A 23052-nucleotide genomic window follows, 5' to 3' on the forward strand; every position below is an offset into this window, starting at 1 on the left:
TTGAATTTAAACTACCTCAGCATACCTCTATTAATTTTTTCTCATTGGCTTAACGTTATGTCTGGACTGAACCTATAACTGAATTTTTTTCCAAATAAATTCATTTGATCTGTTTTGGGACTGCCAAAAAACTCTGAAATCACTTAATAGGCTATTTCACCAATACCATTTTAAATTTTCAAGAAAACTCAGGGGAAAATAAAAGATTGCCTCACCACAAGAAAAAACTCCTTTAAGTGACTAAAACTATTGTGCAAAAAGTATACTAATAGAAAAGGGCTCTTGGGAATTCCCTGGCGGTCCAGTGGTTAAGACTCCGCGCTTTCACTGCCGTTGGCCTGGGATTCAATCCCTGGTGGGGGAACTAAGATTAAAAAAAAAAAGAAGGCGGCTCTAGCAGACCAACAGGCTTCTGCACTAGACGGCCTTTCAGTTTTTTTAAATGACGTTTTTTGTTTGTTTTAAATTAATATATGCTGCTCCTCTTCCTATATGCCACGCACAGTTCCCAGCAAGGTACATATGTTGTATCACATTTAATGCTCACGACAACGGTACGAGGTATAAGATATTTAGCATTGGCCCAATTTTATATGTGAGGGATAGAGAAGTTGAGTAACTTGCCCAAGATCGCACAGCCTGTAAACTGGAGAGCCGTTATTTGAATGCAGGCAGTCTGGTTTCAGAATTCCAGCTCTTTTTTTTTTTTTTTTTTTGGCGGGGCTGCGGATCGTGCGGGATCTTACCTGGACCAGGGATCCAACCGCGTGCCCCCTGCAGTGGGAGCGCAGAGTCTTAATCACTGGACCGCCAGGGAAGTCCTCAGAGTTCCAGCTCTTAAACGATCTACTGTATTGTTTTCTCAACTCTAAGATTCCATGAATTTTTCACTTTTTTAAAATTTTACTTGTCATTTTTTTGAGGGGGAACTATTACGGATAATTAAAACAATTTTTTAAAAAGTATAATCTGAAAAAAGTCAACCACTTCATGTGACTGGACAGCCTAAGGAAGGGCTGGAAATACAAGTTCTGTCCAGAAATACTTGAATATTTAACCTAATATCCTCCAAGGTCCCGCTGGCCATTTTAACCCAAACTCCTCGAACTGAGGGCGGGACTTCTCCGGCCTTGGGAGCCCGCGGCAACAGCGCATGCTCAGAGCGCGGAGCCGGCTCGGGCCCGCCCGAAGCCCCGCCCACCCTGGCCGCAAGGGCTGCCGGGACAACCCCCATCTTCTTTAGGCGCGTTGGGCAAGCTGGCGGCGCTAGGGATAGGAGACGTCGCTGTGGCTGTTAGTGACCCTGTGGCGCGTCTCTGTGGGACCGGGAACTTAAAGGTGAGCAACTCCAGGTGGCTAAAAAGAAGGTACAAAAGGGTCTGCTTTGCGTGGTGCGCGACGGCGCGTTCCCTTTCCTTGCTGCTTCACGCTGGTTGCGTGCGCTCCTCGCCTTCCTCGCGTTCGGGGCGAGCGCCTCGTGGGCCGCAGCCGGAGGCGGCGCGCTGGGCTGGGGAGTGAGGGGCGCGGGCAGCCGCGAGGTGGGGAGCTGGCCTCTGCGTTCCTCACAGGAGCTAGGGTTCCCCCGCACGTGGTTGGGGCACAGGCGACCGAGGGGTTGCTTTGGGACGGGCTGTGGCGGGTTCTTTGGACCCAGGCTGCCCGCATCCCCACTGCGTCTTTAAGGTTTCGTACCTCCACCGCTTTCCAGTGTCGCCGAAAGCGGATGTTTCTGTCAGACTGTGTACGTTTCTGGAGAGGTCGACGTGGGTTAAACGCCGAAGTGTTCCTTGGATCGTGTGGGACAGATTGGAGGCCGGGGAATCGGGGCCGCAGGTGTTCCCCTGGCGTCACTCTCTTGGGTTTTAAAGGTCCTCATTCACTCACATCAAGGCTTCTGAGCGAAATTGGAAAGTGAGGGTAATATTTCACTTCTAGTTGTATGTGCATTCTGAGAAAGTATCTCATGAAGTTCCAAAATTGGGTAGGCCAAAGAAGTCTTACAAAGACTAAATAGGTCTTTTATCTCACCCTTTGTTTTATAGGGGGCCCTAGATCACAGTAATAACTTAGGAATTATGATCGGCAGCCAAAGCGTAAGATTGGCCAAATTTTGTAGTGAGATGTTGCACCATAGGAGAGCTTCCAGTGTGCATCCAGGTTGTATTGCATAGCAATTACAAATTGTAAAGCCATGCCTCCAAGAAGTGTACCAGTCATAGTTCATCGCTAGAGTTAATTAATGGCAGATATCTTTGGTGAATTCTTTTAAATATACTGTTGTACACGGTGTTTGGATGGTTTTAATGGAGCACTAGAAGCAAGTAATTTGAAGTCAGGAGACTGTTATCCCTAGCAAACCAACTTCACAGCTTTATTTTTTCCTACAGTGCTATTGTCAGGGATGTGAAACAGGAAACTGGCTGTAAGGTTAACCATTGTATTAGTAAATTAGTAGGCATATGCCCAGTTTAATGTTGTATTAGTGTCCTCAGGTTCTCAAATGATCATTTTCCTATGTTCCTTATCATTAGCATTTATTTAATCTAACCCTGACTGTATGTAGTGTTTGAATTTTTTTTACTTTAAAGTTTTGATACGTAATCTTGTTGATAACAAGTTTTTGGTAAGTCAGCTATGACTAATTTTAAACGAAATTCGGCCCACACCAAACAAGACTGAGATCCACAGTAATATACTGACAGATGATGATCTACTTAAACCTGGTAATGATTGGTAAGTGGTTGAATGGAGTTTTTTCCCTCAAAGCTTTCTAGATCAGCTAAATGAAGATAACCACTCACTTTGTTATAGAAGGTGGAACAGTTATTTACTGGAAGGGGTGTGGATTATCCATAGATTTTCATCACTAATTTCAAAGTTTTCTTTTGTTGAACTTTGAGAATTGAGTAGAGAAATTGAACCCATGAAATTAAAAATTACTGATTTTTAGGAAAACAGTGGGATATTGATAATTTTAGAACATTCTTTTAATGGTCTTGAATTTTACATAAAAAGTAAATAATTTTTTTATGCCAATTTGGGAAATTTTACAGATAGCCAGAATGGCAGAAAATGGTGATAATGAAAAAATGGCTGCTCTGGAGGCCAAAATCTGTCATCAAATAGAGGTATGATTCCTGTGGTATTACACTGCAAAACCAGGCTCTTTGAGAGGAAATTTAGGGCCTCAGAAAAAATACAGATAGACCATTTAATTTCAGTATATTGACCTATTGAACTTTTGGTTTGTCTTTGATTCTTGGAGTTAGATAAACATACAGTAGTATACAGTTTTATATTGGTGGAGCCTGTTTCTGAAACTCAAGAACAAAGACATTTCAAAAGGTAACACTATAGTGTTAGTTAACTTTTTTCTCCTAGTCTGTAAAGCGAGGATAATAGTGTACCCTCCTCATAAGGTGGTTGTGAGGATTACATTAGTTCACAAAATGTAAAACATTTGGAATAGTGCCTAGCACATAGTAAAATAATTTTTAAAATCCTTTGTAAAATGCCTTCCCTGTTAAATAGCACTTTATTCTTGCAGGTCCTAGTAGTTTTTCCTGCCCAATTAGGTGTTCTCAGCCATTGTAACTTTTTAAAGGTGTTTTTTTGTTTGTTTGTTTTCTGGGTTTTTTTTTTTTTTTTGGTGGTGTTTTTTCTTTTTTTTTTTTTTGATGTGACCATTTTTAAAGTCTTTATTGAATTTGTTACAATATTCTGTTTTATGTTTTGGTTTTTTGTCCGTGAGGCATGTGGGATCTTAGCTGGAACCTGCAGCCCCTACATTGAAAGACGAAGTCTTAACCACTGGACTACCAGGGAAGTCTCAGCTATTGTAACTTTTAAGAGTATCTGTTTTCTCTTAACATTTTTTTTGAATTTAGGTATTGTATTTAAGTTGGTGCTTTACAGTATCAGTAATGGCTACATGGGAAATTATCTCTTAATTTATGTTTTATATTCTTAATGAGGAACTTCAGATCATATTGTTTGGCGTTTTTTTGCAACTCAGAACTTTTTCAAAGTTGCACTTCTCTGTTATTTTAAATTTCCTGTGTTACAGCTTTTTTTTATTAATTTCTTTATAATTGTGAAGAAAACTGTATATAGAAAAAGTTAATAATGTCCCACAACCTGCCACCTCTCAAATCTCATCCTCTTGAGGTAATCAAGGTTAAAAGCCTGATAAATACCTTTTCACAAATTGGTCAGTGCTCACAGTAACATAATTTTTTCCCTTTTCCCCCCACCAAACATAGGATGCATTATGGGGGAGTAGTTTTGTATCATCAGTAATTTACACCATCCCCTATTTGATATGTAGGACATATCCAATTTTTTAGCTGTAGTAATTCTACGATGAATATCTTTATATATAAATGTTACTAAACATGTTTATTGATTTCTCTAAGATAAAATTCCTAGAGGGAGATGTACTGCCTCAAGGGTTATACATGTTTTTTTAGAACTTTTGATGGTTTTTTTTTTGTGGTATGCGGGCCTCTCACTGTTGTGGCCTCTCCCGTTGCGGAGCACAGGCTCCGGATGCGCAGCTCAGCGGCCATGGCTCACGGGCCCAGCCGCTCCGCGGCATGTGGGATCCTCCCAGACCGGGGCACGAACCCGTGTCCCCTGCATCGGCAGGCGGACTCTCAACCACTGGAAGGAAGCCCCCAGAACTTTTGATTTTTTTTTTTTTTTTTTTTGTGGTGCGCGGGCCTCTCACTATTGTGGCCTCTCCCGTTGCGGAGCACAGGCTCCGGACGCGCAGGCTCAGTGGCCATGGCTCACGAGACCAGCCGCTCCGCGGCATGTGGGATCCTCCCAGACCGAGGCACGAACCCGCATCCCCTGCATCGGCAGACGTACTCTCAACCTCTGTGCCACCAGGGAAGCCCCAAGAACTTTTGATTTTTGATACTTACTGCCAGTTAACATCTCTACCTGCATGACCATTTCTGTGTTCAGGCCAATACTGGGTATTCTTGTCTTTAGAGTTTTGGCTAAATGCTTTTCATTGCTTTAAATTGCATTTATTTGGTTAATAGTGAGCTTGAACTTTTTAATGTTTATAGTATATTTTTATTTTTAGTAACTAAAAAAAAATGTCCTTTACTGGGACTTCCCTGGCAAACAAGTGGTTAAGACTCCATGCTTCCAATGCAGGGGGCACGGGTTCCATCCCTGGTTGGGGAACTAAGATCCTGCATGCAGTGTGGTGTGGCCAAAACAAAAGTGTCCTTTACTCATTTTTCTATTAGGGTTTTCAGAGGTTTTTTTTCTTCTTTGTTGATTTATAAGAAGTATTAATAAGCTTTTGTGTTTATCTTTTACTTTTTATGCTACTTTTGGCATTCCAAGTAGTCACATCTGAGTCTTTTCATGTATACTTTTTTCTTTGTTTTTATACTAAGGAAGAGTGCCTCTGTGCTTAAATTAGGGAAATACTCACCCAATTTTTTTTTAACCTCTTTATTGGAGTATAATTGCTTTACAATGGTGTGTTAGTTTCTGCTGTATAACAAAGTGAATCAGCTATACATATATCCCCATATCCCCTCCCTCTTGCGTCTCCCTCCCACCCTCCCTATCCCACCCCTCTAGGTGGTCACAAAGCACCGAGCTGATCTCCCTGTGCTATGCAGCTGCTTCCCACTAGCTAGCTATTTTACGTTTGGTAGTGTATATATGTCCATGCCACTCTCACTTCGTCCCAGCTTACCTAATTTTTTAACTTTTAAATTTTTCTATTTTTTTAAAAATTAGAGTGATTAATCAGATTATTCTAGTTTCTTAAATTTAACAATCTGTTCTTTCCACACTGACTTGAAATAAGAGGCTTTTCATATACCAAATCCTTAAATATGTTTTTGTTTTAAGGCTTTCTAATCTGTTGTCACATCTGCTAAATATATTGTTTCAATAATTATTTTTAGTTTTATCTTTCTGTTAATATGTATTATAAATATTACAGTGTATTTAAGAGAAAATGTTTATTGCCAGGTTTGTTTTTTTTTTAATATTTATTTATTTTGGCTGTGCCAGGTCTTAGTTGTGGCATGGGGACTTCTTAGTTGTGGCATACCTGTGGGATCTAGTTCCCCGACCAGGGATTGAACCTGGGCCCCCTGCATGGGGAGCATGGAGTCTTACCCACTGACCACCAGGGAAGTCCCACCAGTTAAGTTTTTACATGTATTTTTAAGACTAGGACTTGGTGATGTAGTGGTAATTTTTTATACTCAATATTATACAGTGCTCTGCAATATACTGTAATTATCTTGCAGTATTATTTTGGTGACTTCAATTTGCCACGCGACAAATTTTTAAAGGAACAGATCAAACTGGATGAAGGCTGGGTACCTTTGGAGATAATGATAAAATTTAATAGGTAAAGACCTTTTTTAAATTATAAGATTTTCTGCTAATAGCAAGTGCTACTACTAAGTTTTACAATGCTTTTATATATATTTTTTTGCAGGTTAAACCGTCTAACAACAGACTTTAATGTAATAGTAGAAGCATTGAGCAAATCAAAGGCAGAACTTATGGAAATAAGTGAAGATAAAACTAAAATTAGAAGATCTCCAAGCAAACCCCTCCCTGAAGTGACTGATGAGTATAAAAATGATGTAAAAAACAGATCTGTTTATATTGTAAGTGGGCCTTTAATGCATTTAATTATATCTTAAATTTATTTAAAAAGCACATAGGGTGGATAAGAATAAGGGCTCAGGAATCATAGCTTCACCACTTACTGTATATCCTTGGGCAATATTCTTAGCCTCTGTAAGCTTTATCTTCATAAATGGGGATAATATTTTTTACCTTATAGAACTGTTGCGAGAATTAAATGAAAAAACCCATATAACATTGGACAAAATCTTTGACATACATATTGTAAGTACCCAGTGCACATCAACTGTTCTTACTTATCAACAGCTAAACTTGTTAGCTGTTTTCTTTAGCACATTAATTTTTAAGTAGATTTTTTTATTCTGCAAAAATTCAGACATACAGAAGTAGATTGAATATATAATGTACCATTATCCAACTTCAACAGTTACTAACGTGATTAATCTTGTTTTATCTTTGGCCTATCTGGATTATTTTGAAGTGAATCCCAGATAAACGAGTCATTTCTATTGCACTGGTCAACAATGGCTCTTAACCAGAGCTATTAAACATTTAAGAGACAGAGAAAGAGAGATATATATATCCTCGCTTCATTTCAAGACAAAATAAATCAGAATTTCTGACAAATCGTTTACTTGAGTTGTCATTTGTACATTTCTTCCTACTCTTCACAGAAAGGCTTCCCAATTGATGCAACCCTTGATGACATAAAAGAATGGTTGGAAGATAAAGGTCAGGTACTAAATATTCAGATGAGAAGAACATTGCACAAAGCATTTAAGGTATGGTTGTATGATGTAACAGACATTTTCTAGTAGAAAAATACTTGGGATGTAACTAAAAAAACCCCAACTTTTCTTCCACTTCTAATAGGGATCAATATTTGCTGTATTTGATACCATTGAATCTGCTAAGAAGTTTGTTGAGACCACTGGCCAGAAGTACAAAGACACAGACCTGCTAATACTTTTCAAGTAAGTCAACTTGCTGATTTTTTTTTTTTGGCCACTTAGTTGTCTGGAATTGACACACTGGGGTAAGGAGTATAGCATAACATTCCCTACAGTAAGACCAGTATTTTTAGTATCCTTAGGCATCCTTTGAGAAATGCTTGAAGTTTGCTCACTGGAACTACTAGTCCTTTGAGACTGTAAGGAAGTGTTAGGACCTTTTCAAGCACGTAATAAGGGAGGTTAAGTTTTAGTACTTATTTTGCATGTGAAACTTATAGTTAGGCTTGATGATAAAATCTGAGCTTTTGGTGTGGTTAGAGAATAAATCACTGTACAATTTTTTTATCTATTCTCGTAATCTATATATGCCTGTATTTTTATACAGTACAAAGGATTATTTAATAGAGATTTGAATCACATTCTTGGTGTGTGTGTGTGCGCACCTGTGTGTCTAAAAATTAGGACAAACCAGGACATTTTCATGATATGGTTGTAGGGCCATAATCCCCTACTTTTGCATTGCACAGTCTTCTAAATGCTGTATACTAAATCTGATGGACTTAGAGATGCACAGTGATAAATCATGCTGTCAGTGTTAAACTCTCAGAAAGATTTTTTTAACTTGTGATTTTCATAATTGCTTTTATTCTTGGGTCTCAGGGATTTCAGAATTTTTGCTTTTGTGAAATTAACACTAAAAAACTATGAAGCAAAGTAGTTGCGTAACTTTTGGTATATTTTCTTTTTTCTATACATGAAAAATGAAAATCAGCATGAGATTCTTAGCGAATATAGGGTTTCTTTTTTGTGGTGATGAAAATGTTCTGAAATTCCTTAGTAGTGATGATGTACAATTCTTAATATACTAAAAGTCATTGAATTATATGCTTTAAAAGAATGAATTTTATGGCATGTGAATTCTTTCTTAGTAAAGCTGTTATTTTAAAAAATAAGAGTGACTTCCTTAATGTATTTTGAACTTATAGGTAATTTTGTTGAGAATGTAACATTCATTCTTGTGCGATGTCTTAAATCATTCAATGTAATTTGCAGTCCTCTTTGTTCTCATGAACTTATTAGCCTTTATATTTTGTGTCCTTCAGGGAAGATTACTTTGCAAAAAAAAATGAAGAAAGAAAGCAAAATAAAATCGAAGCTAAATTACGAGCTAAACAGTAAGTATGTTGAGCTAATCATAACATTTTAGTTCCTTAAAGCTTTGACAGATAAAATTATTGGTTCTGGGAAGTGAGGCTGATGATGAGCTCTGAAATGAGTACAGTAGGCCTTTCTTTTGCTAATAAAACATTGAGGTCTTAAGCTGCCTTGATAATCTTGGGGCCACATTGCGTTGCACTCTAGCATCAGACAGTCAGAAAGCCTAAGGACTGGCTTTGGTTATTAAGTAGTTTAGTCATCATGCTTAAGGTTAACTTTATCAGGGTTTAATTTTCTCATACATGAAGTAAATGGAAACGTTCTAATGATATTTTTACTTGTAGAGAGCAAGAAGAAAAACAAAAGTTAGCAGAAAATGCTGAAATGGTACGTATATATTACTAAGAAATCTGTAATTCAAATTTAGGAGAATAAAAAACCTGGGGACTTTTTAAAGAACATATGTAAGCAAGTGTACAGTTGTCATAGCACTGAAGTATTAGCCAAATATTGCCTAAAATTATTACTTATTCAGCGCAGTAAGATTTATATAATAACTATTATTTGCTGGAGAAGTTAAAATCAGAAGCCATTGTAGAACAAAGGATGATAAAGGAAAATGCACCAACTACTTAAACTATTTAAACTTATACTACTTCAAAATAGCATTTTAGTTTCTAGTTTATTCCTTGTATGTGTGTATATATATATATATGTATGTATGTATGTATGTATGTATGTATAGAGAGAGGGAGAGGGAGGTATATGCCATTTCTGGTTTGTGGTTGCTTTTAAGAAACTTACCACCTTATATATTTTTATAGAAATCTCTAGAAGAAAAGATTGGCTGCTTGCTGAAATTCTCGGGGGACTTAGATGATCAGACGTGTAGAGAAGATTTGCATATCCTTTTCTCAAATCATGGTGAAATAAAATGGATAGACTTTGTCAGAGGAGCCAAAGAGGTTTGGAAATATTCATATGCTTTTAACCACTCAGTTTAAAAATTCATAGAAACTTATCTTTTAGAAGATGACATTAGTAGAAGAAAGCAATTTTTTGTTAGTATGTTTATGAAAATAGTTTCTACTTGGTCATTTACTTTGTTTTATTATTGCTGTAACTGGATGTGATGTCTGATATTTTCTGAATTGTGCTATAAATAACTGTTGGAATTAGTGACTTCAAGTTTTTTAATAACTTCCTGATGTTCAGTAAAATTCCCTGGCCTTTGTTTTCTGTCTTTGGTGTAGGGAATAATTCTGTTTAAAGAAAAAGCTAAGGAAGCACTGGATAAAGCAAAAGATGCAAATAATGGTAACCTACAATTAAGGAACAAAGAGGTCACCTGGGAAGTACTAGAAGGAGATGTGGAAAAAGAAGCATTGAAAAAAATAATAGAAGATCAACAAGAATCCCTAAACAAATGGAAGTCAAAAGGTCATTAATTCTGATTTTCTTTGACTATTTAACTCATTTGCTTGGGTAAAAATTTTAATTGGTGGTAAAAGACATTGACGAGAGGTTTAAAACATTACGGATTTCTCAATTTTGTCTCTACAGGTCGCAGATTTAAAGGAAAAGGAAAGGGAAATAAAGCTGCCCAGATTGGGTCTGCTAAAGGAAAAGTACAGTTTCAGGGCAAGAAAACTAAATTTGACAGTGATGATGAACATGATGAAAATGATGCATCTAGTAAGTTTTTTAAAGTCCTTTGGTACTTTGATGAGAAATTATTTGTGGGAGAGAACAGCAATGTGGTTTTACAACTTCTGTGTAAGTGATGTTCTCAGATTGTGATTGACCCTGGTTATGCTATTTTACATGTGGAAAACAAAGATGTTGGGAAGCTAAGTTTAGAGAGCCAGGTCCGTACTAAAGGAAAAGCGTTTTCTCATTGGTGTAGGAAAGTTGTTGCTAATCTGTTTAAACAATTATTTTTTATAGTTATGCTTAGTATTAAAATAGAGCAATGCTTACAGTGAACTTAATGAAAATTAATTGTCATTGAATAGGACCAGAGAAAAGAGCAAGAGAAGAAACAGACAAAGAAGAAGAACCTGCATCAAAACAACAGAAAACAGAAAATGGTGCCGGAGACCAGTAATTTAGTAAACATTTTTTATTCATTTTAATTAGATTTTAAGCTGCTTTTGTCTCTGGAGGCTTTTAAAAAGAAAACCGAATTAGGTCCACTTCAATGTCCACCTGTAAGAAAGGAAAATTTTTTTGTTGTTTAACTTGTCTTTTTTTGTGGTTGTTATTGTTATCAAAATGAGTATTTTTTTATGTATAATTCTGTTTGTGTTCTTTCAGATTATTCAAATATCAAAAGAAACATCCTTCCACTAAATTGCCTTTGTAATATGAGAATGTATTAGTACAAAGTAATAAAATGTATACTGCATAAAAATAAAATTAGTTTATTTTTTATTTTTGTGCCCAAAGTATTTGAGAATTTATCTTAAACCAGCATATTGGCTGTTGTGGTTATAGGCCCATCCCAGAGTTAAGTATTTATCTTCTAGGCTGGCTTTCTGTATTCACTCAAACAACTTGATAACATTAGAAGTAATTACTTACTGTGAAGTTTTTCAGTACTGAATGTAGATAAACGAGAATCAAGAGACTTACTGATTTTCTTTTATGAAACTTGTATGATGCCGGCAGGTCATATCGTAGCTCTACAAAACAAAAGCCACCTAAGGGTAAAAATTATACTTCCAAACATTTACGGCCCTTGACTTAAAAAAAAAAAAAAGAAAAAAATTAAGGAAGTACTAAATGCTGATAAGCCAAACATTTCAGAGCTGTCACTTAATTTATCCAGGACTGATTTGATATATCCCCACAATAAGCCATGGCAAACAGCCTGGCATTTGTTTTGGTCATTTTTTTATATCAAAATTTGAGATTATGGGGAAGAGTATAGAAGGTTAACAAGTGGTCAAAGTGTATCCCATGAAAATATGATCGTATCTTCCTATTTTTAATTTCCTAAATAATCTATAGCTACCAATTGCACAACAACCATGCTTATTTTAAAAATTTCCGGTTTGGATTTTAGTAATGGTAGTAAGTAGCTAATTATTTTCTACTGAGCTCTCAAATGAAAAACCACTTTTCATATTCTTTTCTTCTAAAGGATAATGTAGGTTCTCAAAACTTAGCACTGATCAACTTTAGAGGGATGGCAGTAAGTCTACCTATCTATGCTTCATATTTTGCAACAAATTCTAACTCTCTAAATCACAGCTTTCAACTTTTAATGTCCAATCAAATCACCTTCAAATCAAATCAAATCCTGTTCAAATGCAGATTATAATTCAGTAGGTCTGGATGCATCCTGAAATTCTTCAAGTCTGACAAGCTCCCAAGGGATGTCGATGCTGATGGTCCACATCTGAGGACCACACTTGGAGTAGCAAGGCTCTGGCCTGGTGTGCTACTACTGGAACTGTTCTAAGGTCTGCATGTTGCATATTATAATACCTTAAACTAGGTAAGGAGTGACAATACTGAATATACTAGGAAGACAGACTTTTACACATTACATTACTAATTATTATGAAGGCAATAGATCTAGTTATGTGGTTAACACTATTAGTACTAATCCAGTCAGTTTATTATTGTGTAAAATAATTTCCCCCTTATTGTACTCTTATTTCAGGCTTTTCAGAATTACTTGGATTATAGTTAGCTTCTAGTTACATGCTTTTCCCATTTTGATGTTTGTGAATATTATCCAGTTTACTAATAAAAATGTATCAAACATGATTTACATCATGTGGCTGATGATATTCTATCCCCCACTAAAAAAATTAAAAGCTTCATGTTATTTGACTCCAGGGACAATTAGAAAGTTGAAATAGAAGGGTAATCCAGGCATAATCTGGTGGTATTTTCCAGGAATGAATTTCAAACTAAGGCCTGACAAACTCTAAGCCCAAGCTCTTAAGTCACTGTGATGATTATAAGGTTCTGTCTGAGCCTGGAAAGAACAAATACTTGGGTGCCATTAACAATTTTCAGTAAAATGCATAAATTGGGACAGTCTTGGGCAAACATTGATACCCTGCCTTTACTCCATTTCCAACCCACTACCAACCACACACATTTTGCCACACTAAAATACATGTTCTACAATATCTTTTCTCAGCACATGTAAAAATTCTGGTTAGGCTAATGCCTGTTGGCCTTCTTAGATAATTAGAGTTGAGATTTGTTTATGAGAAACATAATTGTCTTACCTGCAATAATATCTATCTTGATTTTCCATTCTGCAGCTTTCTTTTGAATATGCTGAACATAAAATAACATGTTAATGTGAGCTGATCTTTAAAGTTTTTTAAAAATTGCTTTTTACTAATACTTGATTTTCAAGCTTTTAAAATTTCATTAGAATTTAATTTAATTTTAATTAGAATTTTCATTAAAATTTTTTCAACTGGATGAATATTTTGAAAATACAAAACCAAGCCATTTAATGATCTGAGCCAAATTACATAATTAAATTCAAGTAATAAAGCTATAATTTCAGAAGTGCATCAAAGTAAATAATGTACTCATGGTTTCTGCAGCGTTATTTCATCAATATATACAGGTATCCTAGAAACCATTCAGCAGAGATCTATGTCAATGAGCAATTCAGTGGCAGTATGGTACAGAGGTTAAGGACATGGTTTCTGGAACCAGACAGCCTGCATTTGAACTGAAGCTCTATTAGCTATGTAACCCTGAGCAAATTACGCATTTTTTGTGTGCCTCAGAGGTTCCCTCATCCGTTAAATGAGGATGATAATGATATCTCATCAGATTGTTGCAGAATGTGAAAAGTGCTTGGAACTGTGGTGGCATACAGAGCAAGTACTAAATGTTAGCTATTTATAGGTCTAAGAATTTTGAACCAGTTCATAAAATTTTTGATTACTAATTTGTTATAAAAATTGCTTTATGAATTAAAATATATACACAACACTCCAACATTAATAAAAATGGAAAGAAAAGTTGCCCATAATCCCCTAAGTAAATTTTATGCATAATTTTCTAGAACTACTGTAGTAGAGATAGCAATATTTGGTATAAGCATTTTGTTCATGTTGGTAGTGTTCACAGTACTCAAACTGATTGATAAAATACTCAATTATCCCTATGTTTGAGGTTCAAATATTTCCATCATAAACAATACTGACAATATGTTTGTGCTTGTAGTCTGTTCTTGAATTTAATAAATAATCCCAGTTCTGGGCATATTTTTCCCCCTACTTTGAGATCTAAAATTTCTGTATAAGGATATAGACTTTAATACAAATAATATTGTAATTTAATGGAATACTAGGATCTTGGTAAATTTTTGAGAAATAAAGTATGATGACATTTCTTTGCTATCTGAGCCCTAAGATTAGTGAAAGAGGTTTTAGATGTTAGATTATACAATGGAATGTGGTTGGTTCTGGCAGAGATGTCAAAGAATAAATGGGGTAAGCTTGGGATAAACACTGAAAGAACAGTGCCTGGCCTACCTACTTTGCTTTAACTATAAGCCAAGAACTAAATTCTCACAATGCCTAATGAAAGAAGATATGGCAACAGCCGTAAGAGTCATCCAGATTATTAACATATCTGCCAAGATACGCTTATATTTTACCTAAGTATTTCTATCAAAAAATTCTATCAAATGCACCTCTATTATGAATAGAGGGCCAAGCACTTTTAAAAGACAACGGTCTACAGTTAAGGGGTCTGAGGTTAGCTTCAATAACAATGTTACTAGTTATATAGAATACTTAAAACAAGCAAAATTATCACAAAGCTTAGAGCAGATATATCTACAGCATAAACTAAGGACTGTCTTAGTATTAGAAGTTCATTCATTATCATACCTCCTTCACAGTATGCACAATACACACCAGATTAATTTCTCAAATTATTTAGTTGCTGTGCTAATGGAAATACTTCTACACTGCCAAAATAAAAATGGACTTAAGTAAATATTTGCTTAAAATTCTATTAAGCGGATCCAATACAATGCTGATACTGCTGCCTCCTGGTGGTGGAACATGGCAATACCAAACAGTGAAGATGGGAGTTCTTGACTACAGGAATTCATTCAATTAATTAGACTTTGCTGCTTAACTGCACTTTTTATTGGCATATTTTACTTGGTTTGCATGAACTGTATATCAGTAATATAAAATTTATGTTATGCCAAACTGCAGAAGAGTTCATAGCAGGCCTGACTGCTTATCCTTAGAAAGGTCTACATGTTAAGTTTGGCCTTTGGCTAGAGTATGGGAACTTAGATTTTGGGAGAGTTTCCACTCCCCATCCCTTAATAATAGTGGCTCACTGTGCTTAAAATGTTTATGGTGAGTACCTGTTTTGTTACTGGGAGTCTGGAATTTGGGTATGTGCCAGGCAGGGGTGCCTATGTGATGAGTACCCAATAAACACCCTTGGCACCAAGATTCCAGTGACCTTCCCTGGGTGACAACATTTCACATGCCTTGTCACAAAACTTCTTTGCTGGAAGAATTAAGTGCATCCTGTATGACTTCACTGGGAGAGAACTCTAGAAGCTTGCACCTGGTATCTCCTGGACTGTGACCAATGCACCTTTCCCTTTGCTAATTTTGCTCTGTATCCTTTAGCTATAATAAATCCCAGTCAAGAGTATGATGATATGCTCAGTCCTATGAGACTTCCTTGTGAATCATCAAACCTGAAGATGATCTTGGGGACTTCCTCAACACAGGCTTTTTAGATACCAATAATTCCTGGTGTTTGTTTTCACTTACTGAATGGGGATTTATTTACCAGTAAAGTCATGTTGTGTTCTGCTCCTTACCTGCAGGTACCACTACTAATTGTTTAACAGTATACAGGCATACCTCGGAGATATTACAGGTTTGGTTCCAGACCACCGCAATAAAGTGAATATCACAAGAGTGAGTCACCTGAGTTTTTTGTTTCCCAGTGCATATAAAGGTTCTGTTTACACTATACTATAGTCTATTAAGTGTGCAATACTTTATTGCTAAATAATGCCAAAACAATTATTATAATATCAAAGATTATGGATCACCATAACAAATATAATAAAAAAGTTGGGAATACTGCAAGAATTACCAAAACATGACACAGAGACACAAAGTGAGCAAATGCTATTGGAAAGATGGTGCTGACAGACTTGCTTGATGCAGGGTTGCCACAAACCTTCAATTTGTAAAAAATGCATTATCTACACAATGCAATAAAGCAAATGGCAATAAAACAAGGTATGCCTGTATATATTTTTAGCTATGTAATTTTATATATTTTTAAAGGTTATTAGATTACCATATATTCATAATTTGTTTCCAACTGAATTCAAGTACACTGCATTTATACAAATAAAATATTTTTCCTACAAAACTACTTTAAAATCTCTTAATACGTGTCTGATTTAAAATAACAGCTAACATGACAATTGCCAGACACTATTTAAGTGCTTTATAAATATTAACTCATTTAATCCTCACACCAACCCTGCAAAGTATAAGGTGCTCTTAGTTCCTCATGATGTAAGAGTATAGGTGAGTATAGGTGAGTACAGGGTAGGTGACGAAAATGAACTCAAGTACCTTGACCAAGAGAAGACAGCTGGGAAGCAGCAGAGTTCAGATTTGAATCTAGGTAGGCTGGCTCTATAGTCTGTGTTCTTGATCACTATGTTAAACTGACACTAAAAAAAGGTACCGCCCCACCCCCAATTTTCTGGAATACATCCTACACAGCCTTATGTGTTATGTGCTGACAGTGAAGAACAATGGAAAAAGTGGGTTCTGAACTCAGATCAGTTTAGCCTCCCAGGCTCAGTGTTCTGAAAAACCAGGCCACCCTTGCCTCCCTTATGCACACCAGGCCACACCAGGACACTGGGATGCACCAACCAGGGCTTACGCAGGCAAACAAGGACATACTGGAACCACCGTTACACCTACTCCTCTATTCCTGAATTATATAATCACTCTCCTGTTAACAGCTCCTGCCTGAACAAACCTTTGACAAAATAAAGCTAATCACAAATGCTAGCTAGTTAAAGGGAAAATTTATTTTCTAAGTGCCAGATGTTTTAAAAGTTCAGGAGAATTAGATACCCTGGTATTTAGTATTCACAGTAAATCCTTAAAATACTGTCATGAATTTAAAAATAAATGACACAGAATATTATGATGATTTGAACTTACTTCTCTAGTTGAGGATTTGTGTAAAGAATATACTGCTGTTCTTGCCATTTCCAAAGCAGTCTTCAGAAAGGCCATATCTGTCCCTGTTAAGAGTAGAAAAAGCCCCTATTTACATTATATACCTGTTATCAAAATAGAAGTTTAAAGGAATACTAGGTATTTAGAAACATTTTTTTCCAAACTCCAAAATAGCCATTTCAAATTCTGTAACAAGACAGAGTACAAATAACCAAGATATCTAAATATCTTTTAAGGTTGATGGAATAAAACCAGAATTATACTGTCCCATTTAAATAAGGCTAAAGTAAAACCTTTAATATTATATTCCAAATTAACAACTTTCAAAGAGGGCAGAAGCGAACAAGTAAAGTAGTAATCAGAATGGTGGGGGCAGGTGGAGGGAGGACTTTTTAAACTATGCGTGTCTTTTCCTCTTCTTACTGACTTCTTACCCTCCTTGCCCCCAAAATACATAAAATAAATAGCCACAGTGAATCACTGTTACTGATGGACACATGTTGAAACCTTCAAATGTTGAGACATTAAAAAGAGGGTCTAAAAATATAAAAGCCTTTATAGGATTCATACTCATTCATAAGGGTTAGGTAAATCATTCTAGAAAGCAGATGAAGAATAAGTAATAAGTGGATAAATTTGTTCACTTAGCACAAACTTATGAAAACAAAGATTGAAAAATTCAATTCCCTAGCCATGCATTAAACAAACTGAAATTCAAACTGTAATAACTATACAGGTAAGAGATTGGTTTATTTAATGAACAGTGATAAAATCACTTAACCCAAACAATCAATGAGAAAATGGTTTTTAAAACTTGCTTTTCTACAAAGACACCAGTACACATGATTCTTATTACTAACCTTTATTATTTTTGGTCCCAAAGGGAGGATTCATAATTACTGTATCAAATGACTTGGACATTCTGTTAGATAATGAGCACACGTCACACTGAACCATGTCAACATTTGTTAACTCAAACTCTTCTACATTCCTATTAAATATTTCCAATGCATCTTCATCTATGTCAAATCCAACACACAACCTATAAATATAAAACACAAAGTGACTACTACTTAAAGCTCCCCAGTCAAAACAACAACAAAACCAAAACCATGTACCTTTTTAACCCAACTGACCAAGTGACAGTGAGTGTTGTCTTTTAACAGCATGATTTCCCAAACTGTCAGGGGTTGGAAACTCGCGTTCATATAAAAGAGGGGCATATGACTTCTGCTGTTACTGTTTTTTGTTGTTTTTTTTTTTTTTAGTTTGTTTTGATGTTCTGCCCATTCTAAATGTACTCAGTATTAGATTCTTGCTCCTCTCATCTCACACTATAGAGTCCCATAAATATAAGTCAGTTGATTTTATTTACTCTTCTTATTAAAACCATCCCATACCCAAATAGTATGTACTGGACCACATACCCTGCTCCCAGCATTGCAGTTCCGATGCTAAGCACTCCACAGCCACATCCTAGATCTGCAACCACTTTATTTTCAATGTCATCATATGTGTTATGAATTGTATAGAGCATACATGCTGAATGATCAAAAAAAACATATTAAGGAATAAGTAAGCAAGTTGATGAACAAAATCCAATTTGTGCAAATGACTCTTTGTAAAACAATTTCTTATCTTTCATTATTTAGACCTCCCCTAAATCGTGTTCCAGATTATTAAAAAAATAGTAAGGTATAATAACTTGGTACGTAGTAAGGATATTAACACATACCAGTGGTTCCACCAAACTAGTCTCTGCTGACAATGCCAAGAATGACAAAACTTTGAGGTAAAATGAGAAAAATAAGGTCAAAATGTTTTATTTTTTCTCAACCTGTTCAAAACATTGCCATACACATATACATATATCAGTTTTTCTTTGATGTTGAAATTTCACTTTTATGAAAGGATGGTAAGAGTAAATAGATTTAAAAAATTTCTTTCCTTGGACTTCCCTGGTGGCGCAGTGGTTGAGAGTCTGCCTGCCGATGCAGGGGACGCGGGTTCATGCCCCGGTCCGGGAAGATCCCACAATGCCGCGGAGCGGCTGGGCCCGTGAGCCATGGCCGAAGGGCCTGCACGTCTGGAGCGCTCCGCAACGGGAGAGGCCACAGCAGTGAGAGGCCCGTGTACCGCAAAAAAAAAAAAAAATCTTTCCTTGTCAAAATATAGACCTGGGAACCCTATGTCAGTTTCCAAAATTGTTGTGAAATTTTACTGATCTTTGAAATCTGTAAGTCTGGGAACCACTAATACTGAACAAGCAATAACATTAAAACAGAACTTTTTTTGCAGCAAGTTTGTCACCATAACACAGGTACTGTAAGTTCAAGCTAGAATGGGAAAGGAAAAGACCTACATCCACAATATAGCCTTTAGACGCATATATTCACACATATATATTCATGATCTACAGACACATGTATCAACTAATGAGACCTGATAAGAGAACTATTGAGGAGCAGAACAGAAGCTGCTGAGATGAGAAAGGGATCTTTCAAATACACGAAGGTTGGGGCTATACTGAAGGTTAAGCATGAGTAACTTCACTGATACCTCCCTGTGGATATCTGAACCCACCAAGGGCTGCTGGCCATCACTGATGCCCCAGGATCCAGAGGTTTTATCAAAAACACAATTACAGGGATGTGTCAGGCTGACTGTGCTGTTCTGATTATTGCTGCAGGTGTTAGTGACTTTGAAGCTAGCATCTCAAAGAATTAGCACAACCATGTGTATATTACACACTGGCTTTGAAACAACTGATCGTTATTTGGGGGGAAAAAAAAAAGGATTCCACTAAGAAACCCTGCAGCCAGAAGACATTAAAGAAATCATTATCTAAATTGAGATAACTGGTCTTACCTCAGACACAATTTTGTGCAATTTTTGGTTGGAATTTTGGTTGGAATTATGACAATATGTAAGTGCAGGTATACTTTTTCCTTGACTTTCTTTGGCAGCTTAGAAACAGAACTATGTTGAAGTTAGGGGGACTCCTCCTTGCAGATGTTCCCAACAAAATTAATTTTCCTAAGACTCCCTCAATGACTTTGGTAATATGTTTATTAAATATAAATGGTTTTTCCTGTGTTCTTTTACTTCCAGTATCAATCTCTCACATCAAGCAACACTGCTGATTCTCTGATCATTTGTTAAAATTGAAATGCATCCTCATCTTTAACATAGCACCTATTATGGATTTGTTAAAACTCAGTCCTTTCACTACCAACTCTAGTAATTCATTTCCAGGGCAGAGTATAACGCGTAGGAATCCTCGTACTGGCAATTCGTTACACCGGGAAATGGATCCTTATTTAGCAAGTATTTACTGAGCTCCTGAGTGGTACCAGGAACTCTTCTAGGCTCTGGGAATTGTGTGAACAAGACCAGCACATTTTTGTCCTCAAGGAGTTAATAGTGTAATAAAATTAACAAACACATTAAAAAGTGTCTGACAGTGTTGAGGGGTATGCAGAAAAACAAACAGTAAAACGATAGAGTGCCTCATGCTTGGGATGTTTTCAGGTGCAATGTCAAGGAAGTCCTCTCTAACGCAACATGAAATCTTAGAGCAGAATTCCTCTAGACTTTCTCTGTATCCAAATAACTGTTCTATTTTCACAATGGAATGGGTAGACAGGACTAACCTGCGAGACAAGGGCATGGTCAGCTGCCGCCCTACCTGCAATGTGCGGCCTGGTTGGATACTGTTCTAGAAGGAGCTTGGGCTTTTCGAATCCATCCACTTGTTGCAGGCGACTCTCTAGTTCCTTAAGCTTCATGTTTTAAAAAGTGTTTGTTCGCAGGGTTTAACGCCGCTGGATCTGCAGAGAAACCTACTTCACCTGGATCTCCCCGCCAACTCCGATCCCCCACCCCTTTTTCAGGGCCGCGGGCTGAGGGCCAGGCTGGGAACGCAGGGCGCGAAAGGTACACCCGGCTCAGGCGGTTCTCGCTCTCCTTCCCGCGCCAGCGGTGGGCAGAGTCCCCGACCAGCCTTCGGTCCGCCTCCAGGGTACCCCGCGCTGATACTGGACTGGAGTCGCCGAGGGCTCCTCATGCCGCGTCTCCGCCCTTCCACTGGCTGCTCTCGCCTCGCCCGGGACCGGAAGCGCCGTCACGCACGCGCACATGCGTCCGCCATCTAGCGGCCCCACGCCGAGCTGCAACCGCGGCCCCGCGCACGGGTTCCGACGGCAGCCGAGCGCTTCCTTCGCCTCCACAGCGGTGCGGTCGGCACCCGCAGGAAAGCCCGCCTTTCTCGCCCCGCAGGGGCCGGCCCCTGCCACCTGTCGCGTGGCCACTACCGCCTAGTGTTTCCTTGAGTACCGTCAGGTCCTTGAAGGAAGTGGGGAGAAAGAGGGTGAAGGTGAGGGTGAAAGTCACGGTCGATTTGTTTTAATGCCCACTGTGGTCCTTTCTGCCTCCTGTCTCCCAAGCTCCCTCTCAAAGAGTAGCAACCTCCACTCGCCTTTGCTTTCTTTGCCAGTCGCATGCCCTACTTTGTTTCCCTCTTTTTAGGTCAACTGTGTCACTTACCTCAGCTCTTACAGCTTGGTGATGTCCGAGAAGCCCAAGCAAGAGAGAGTTTAGATTAAGGAATGGGAAGTGGTGTCAAATGCTGGAAAGAAGTTAGAAGCTTTCATAGAGTAGGAGCAGAAGCTGAGTTGTCGCGGTTGGAGAACTAAATGGAAGTTAACTAAATGGAAGTTAAGGAATTAGAAAGAGTAAATGGGAACAATTCTTAAGAAAAGTGGCTAAGAGGACTGAGAATGGCTGATGCTTAGTAAGGTTGGGGGAAGTTATTTATTTATTTATCTTTTAACTGATAGAAGGATTTGTGAACATACCTAAATTCAGACAGAATAGAGGTAGTTGAAAGGCAGGGGTTCAAAACGCAAGAAAGAGGATATTGGATGGAGTTAGGATCCTGAAAAGGAATGATCCAGTGCTTAAGTGAAAGGATTGCCTTTAATTTGGGGAATGGACCCTTCTTTTCATTATCAAAGGAAGGGGAAAAAAAGGAGTGGATGGATGAGGATGAAATAGAGTGGTGTCTGAGGCTGCTACGTCCTATGAAAAACAGAATTCAAAGTTATTTGTTATGAGGATTAAACGAGTTAGTACATGTAAAGTTCTTAGCGCATAAAGTTAGTACATAAAGTTCTTTGTCACATAACAAATGCCCAGTAAATGTTTGGTGGTGGTGGTATCTGTTGAGAGGAAGGAGCTAGAGTGAGCAGTTTGAGCTAGATGGATGATGCAGACTAGCCGAGTATATGGAAGGACAGTTGACCCATCTGAGGCAAAGGCTTCTTTTTTTTTTTTGAGGTAATTGTAGATTCATACATAATCGTAAAAAACAGCACAGAGATCCTGTGTATCTTTTACCCCGTTTCCCCTAACAATAACATTTTGCAGAACTGTAGTACAGTATCACAACCAGTATATTGACAAATACAGTCAAGACAACATTTCCATCACCTTGAAGATCATTCATGTTGCACTTTTGTAGCCACACCCACTTCACTCCAGCTCCCCCACTCCCTGTTTAACTCCTAGCAACTACTAATCTATTCTCCATTTTTAGGATCTTGTCATTTCAAGAATTTGATATAAATGGAAGTATACAGTATATAAACTTTTGGGACTGGCTTTTTTTTTTACTCAACATAATTTTCTGGAGATCCAAGTTGTGTGTATCAATAGTTTGTTCCTTTTTACTGCTATGGTATGGATGTACCAGTTTGTTTAACTGGTAGAAGATAGATATTGAAGAATATCTGGGTTGCCTCAGCTTTTTGTCTATTACAAATAAAGTTGCTATGGAAACTTCTGTACAATTTTTGTGTGAACATAAGTTTTCATTTCTCTGGGATAAATGCCTAGGAGTGCAATTGCTCAGTGCAACTGCCCTATGGTAATTGCATGTTTAGTTTTTCAAGAAACTGTCAAACTGTCTTCCAGAGTGGCTAGAACATTTTACATTCCCACCAGTAATATATGAATGATCCAGTTTCTCTGCATCCTAGCCAGCATTTGGTGTTACT

The 23052-nt window shown here is 37.4% G+C and overlaps 2 protein-coding genes across 4 annotated transcripts; one reads left to right on the plus strand and one right to left on the minus strand.

Moving 5' to 3' along the window:
* The first annotated feature begins 1154 nt into the window (after positions 1-1154).
* Positions 1155-11248, plus strand: SSB (small RNA binding exonuclease protection factor La). 2 transcript variants are annotated; one of them, XM_079924596.1, is made up of 12 exons: positions 1155-1338; positions 3054-3128; positions 6291-6394; positions 6485-6659; positions 7314-7421; positions 7513-7613; positions 8696-8767; positions 9095-9137; positions 9575-9715; positions 10004-10190; positions 10314-10445; positions 10766-11245. In XM_079924596.1, the coding sequence occupies exons 2-12, from the start codon at positions 3063-3065 to the stop codon at positions 10855-10857; spliced, it is 1221 nt and encodes a 406-aa protein (XP_079780722.1). In that variant the 5' UTR covers positions 1155-1338; positions 3054-3062; the 3' UTR covers positions 10858-11245. The 2 variants fall into 2 exon arrangements, with proteins under 2 accessions (XP_079780722.1, XP_079780723.1); XM_079924597.1 differs by lacking the exon at positions 6291-6394 and having other exon boundaries at positions 1306-1338; positions 10766-11248.
* On the minus strand, positions 10861-21196 carry METTL5 (methyltransferase 5, N6-adenosine). Of its 2 annotated transcripts, none has more exons than XM_079924601.1 (7): positions 20685-21196; positions 18424-18538; positions 17857-18038; positions 16979-17061; positions 13001-13052; positions 11385-11452; positions 10861-10958 (listed from the first exon to the last, which is right to left on the minus strand). In XM_079924601.1, the coding sequence occupies exons 1-7, from the start codon at positions 20782-20784 to the stop codon at positions 10920-10922; spliced, it is 639 nt and encodes a 212-aa protein (XP_079780727.1). In that variant the 5' UTR covers positions 20785-21196; the 3' UTR covers positions 10861-10919. The 2 variants fall into 2 exon arrangements, with proteins under 2 accessions (XP_079780727.1, XP_079780728.1); XM_079924602.1 differs by having other exon boundaries at positions 10895-10958; positions 11385-11434.
* Positions 21197-23052: the final 1856 nt, after the last annotated feature.

This window comes from Stenella coeruleoalba (assembly GCF_951394435.1).
Source record: "Stenella coeruleoalba genome assembly, chromosome: 6".
In the NCBI taxonomy this organism is placed as follows: Eukaryota; Metazoa; Chordata; class Mammalia; order Artiodactyla; family Delphinidae; genus Stenella; species Stenella coeruleoalba.

Excerpts from the sequence above, each read along its gene's own strand:
- METTL5 (XM_079924601.1), bottom strand. The coding sequence starts at position 20,784 with ATGAAGCTTAAGGAACTAGAGAGTCGCCTGCAACAAGTGGATGGATTC. Across the intron at positions 13,053-16,978 it reads ACAAATCCTCAACTAGAGAA|CATATTCAAAAGAAAGCTGC; the intron begins GTAAGTTCAAAT and ends TTTTATGTTCAG. Across the intron at positions 10,959-11,384 it reads AGTTTCATAAAAGAAAATCA|GTGGACATTGAAGTGGACCT; the intron begins GTAAGTCTCTTG and ends CCTTTCTTACAG.
- SSB (XM_079924596.1), top strand. The coding sequence starts at position 3,063 with ATGGCAGAAAATGGTGATAATGAAAAAATGGCTGCTCTGGAGGCCAAA. Across the intron at positions 6,660-7,313 it reads AAAACAGATCTGTTTATATT|AAAGGCTTCCCAATTGATGC; the intron begins GTAAGTGGGCCT and ends TACTCTTCACAG. Across the intron at positions 10,446-10,765 it reads TGATGAAAATGATGCATCTA|GACCAGAGAAAAGAGCAAGA; the intron begins GTAAGTTTTTTA and ends GTCATTGAATAG.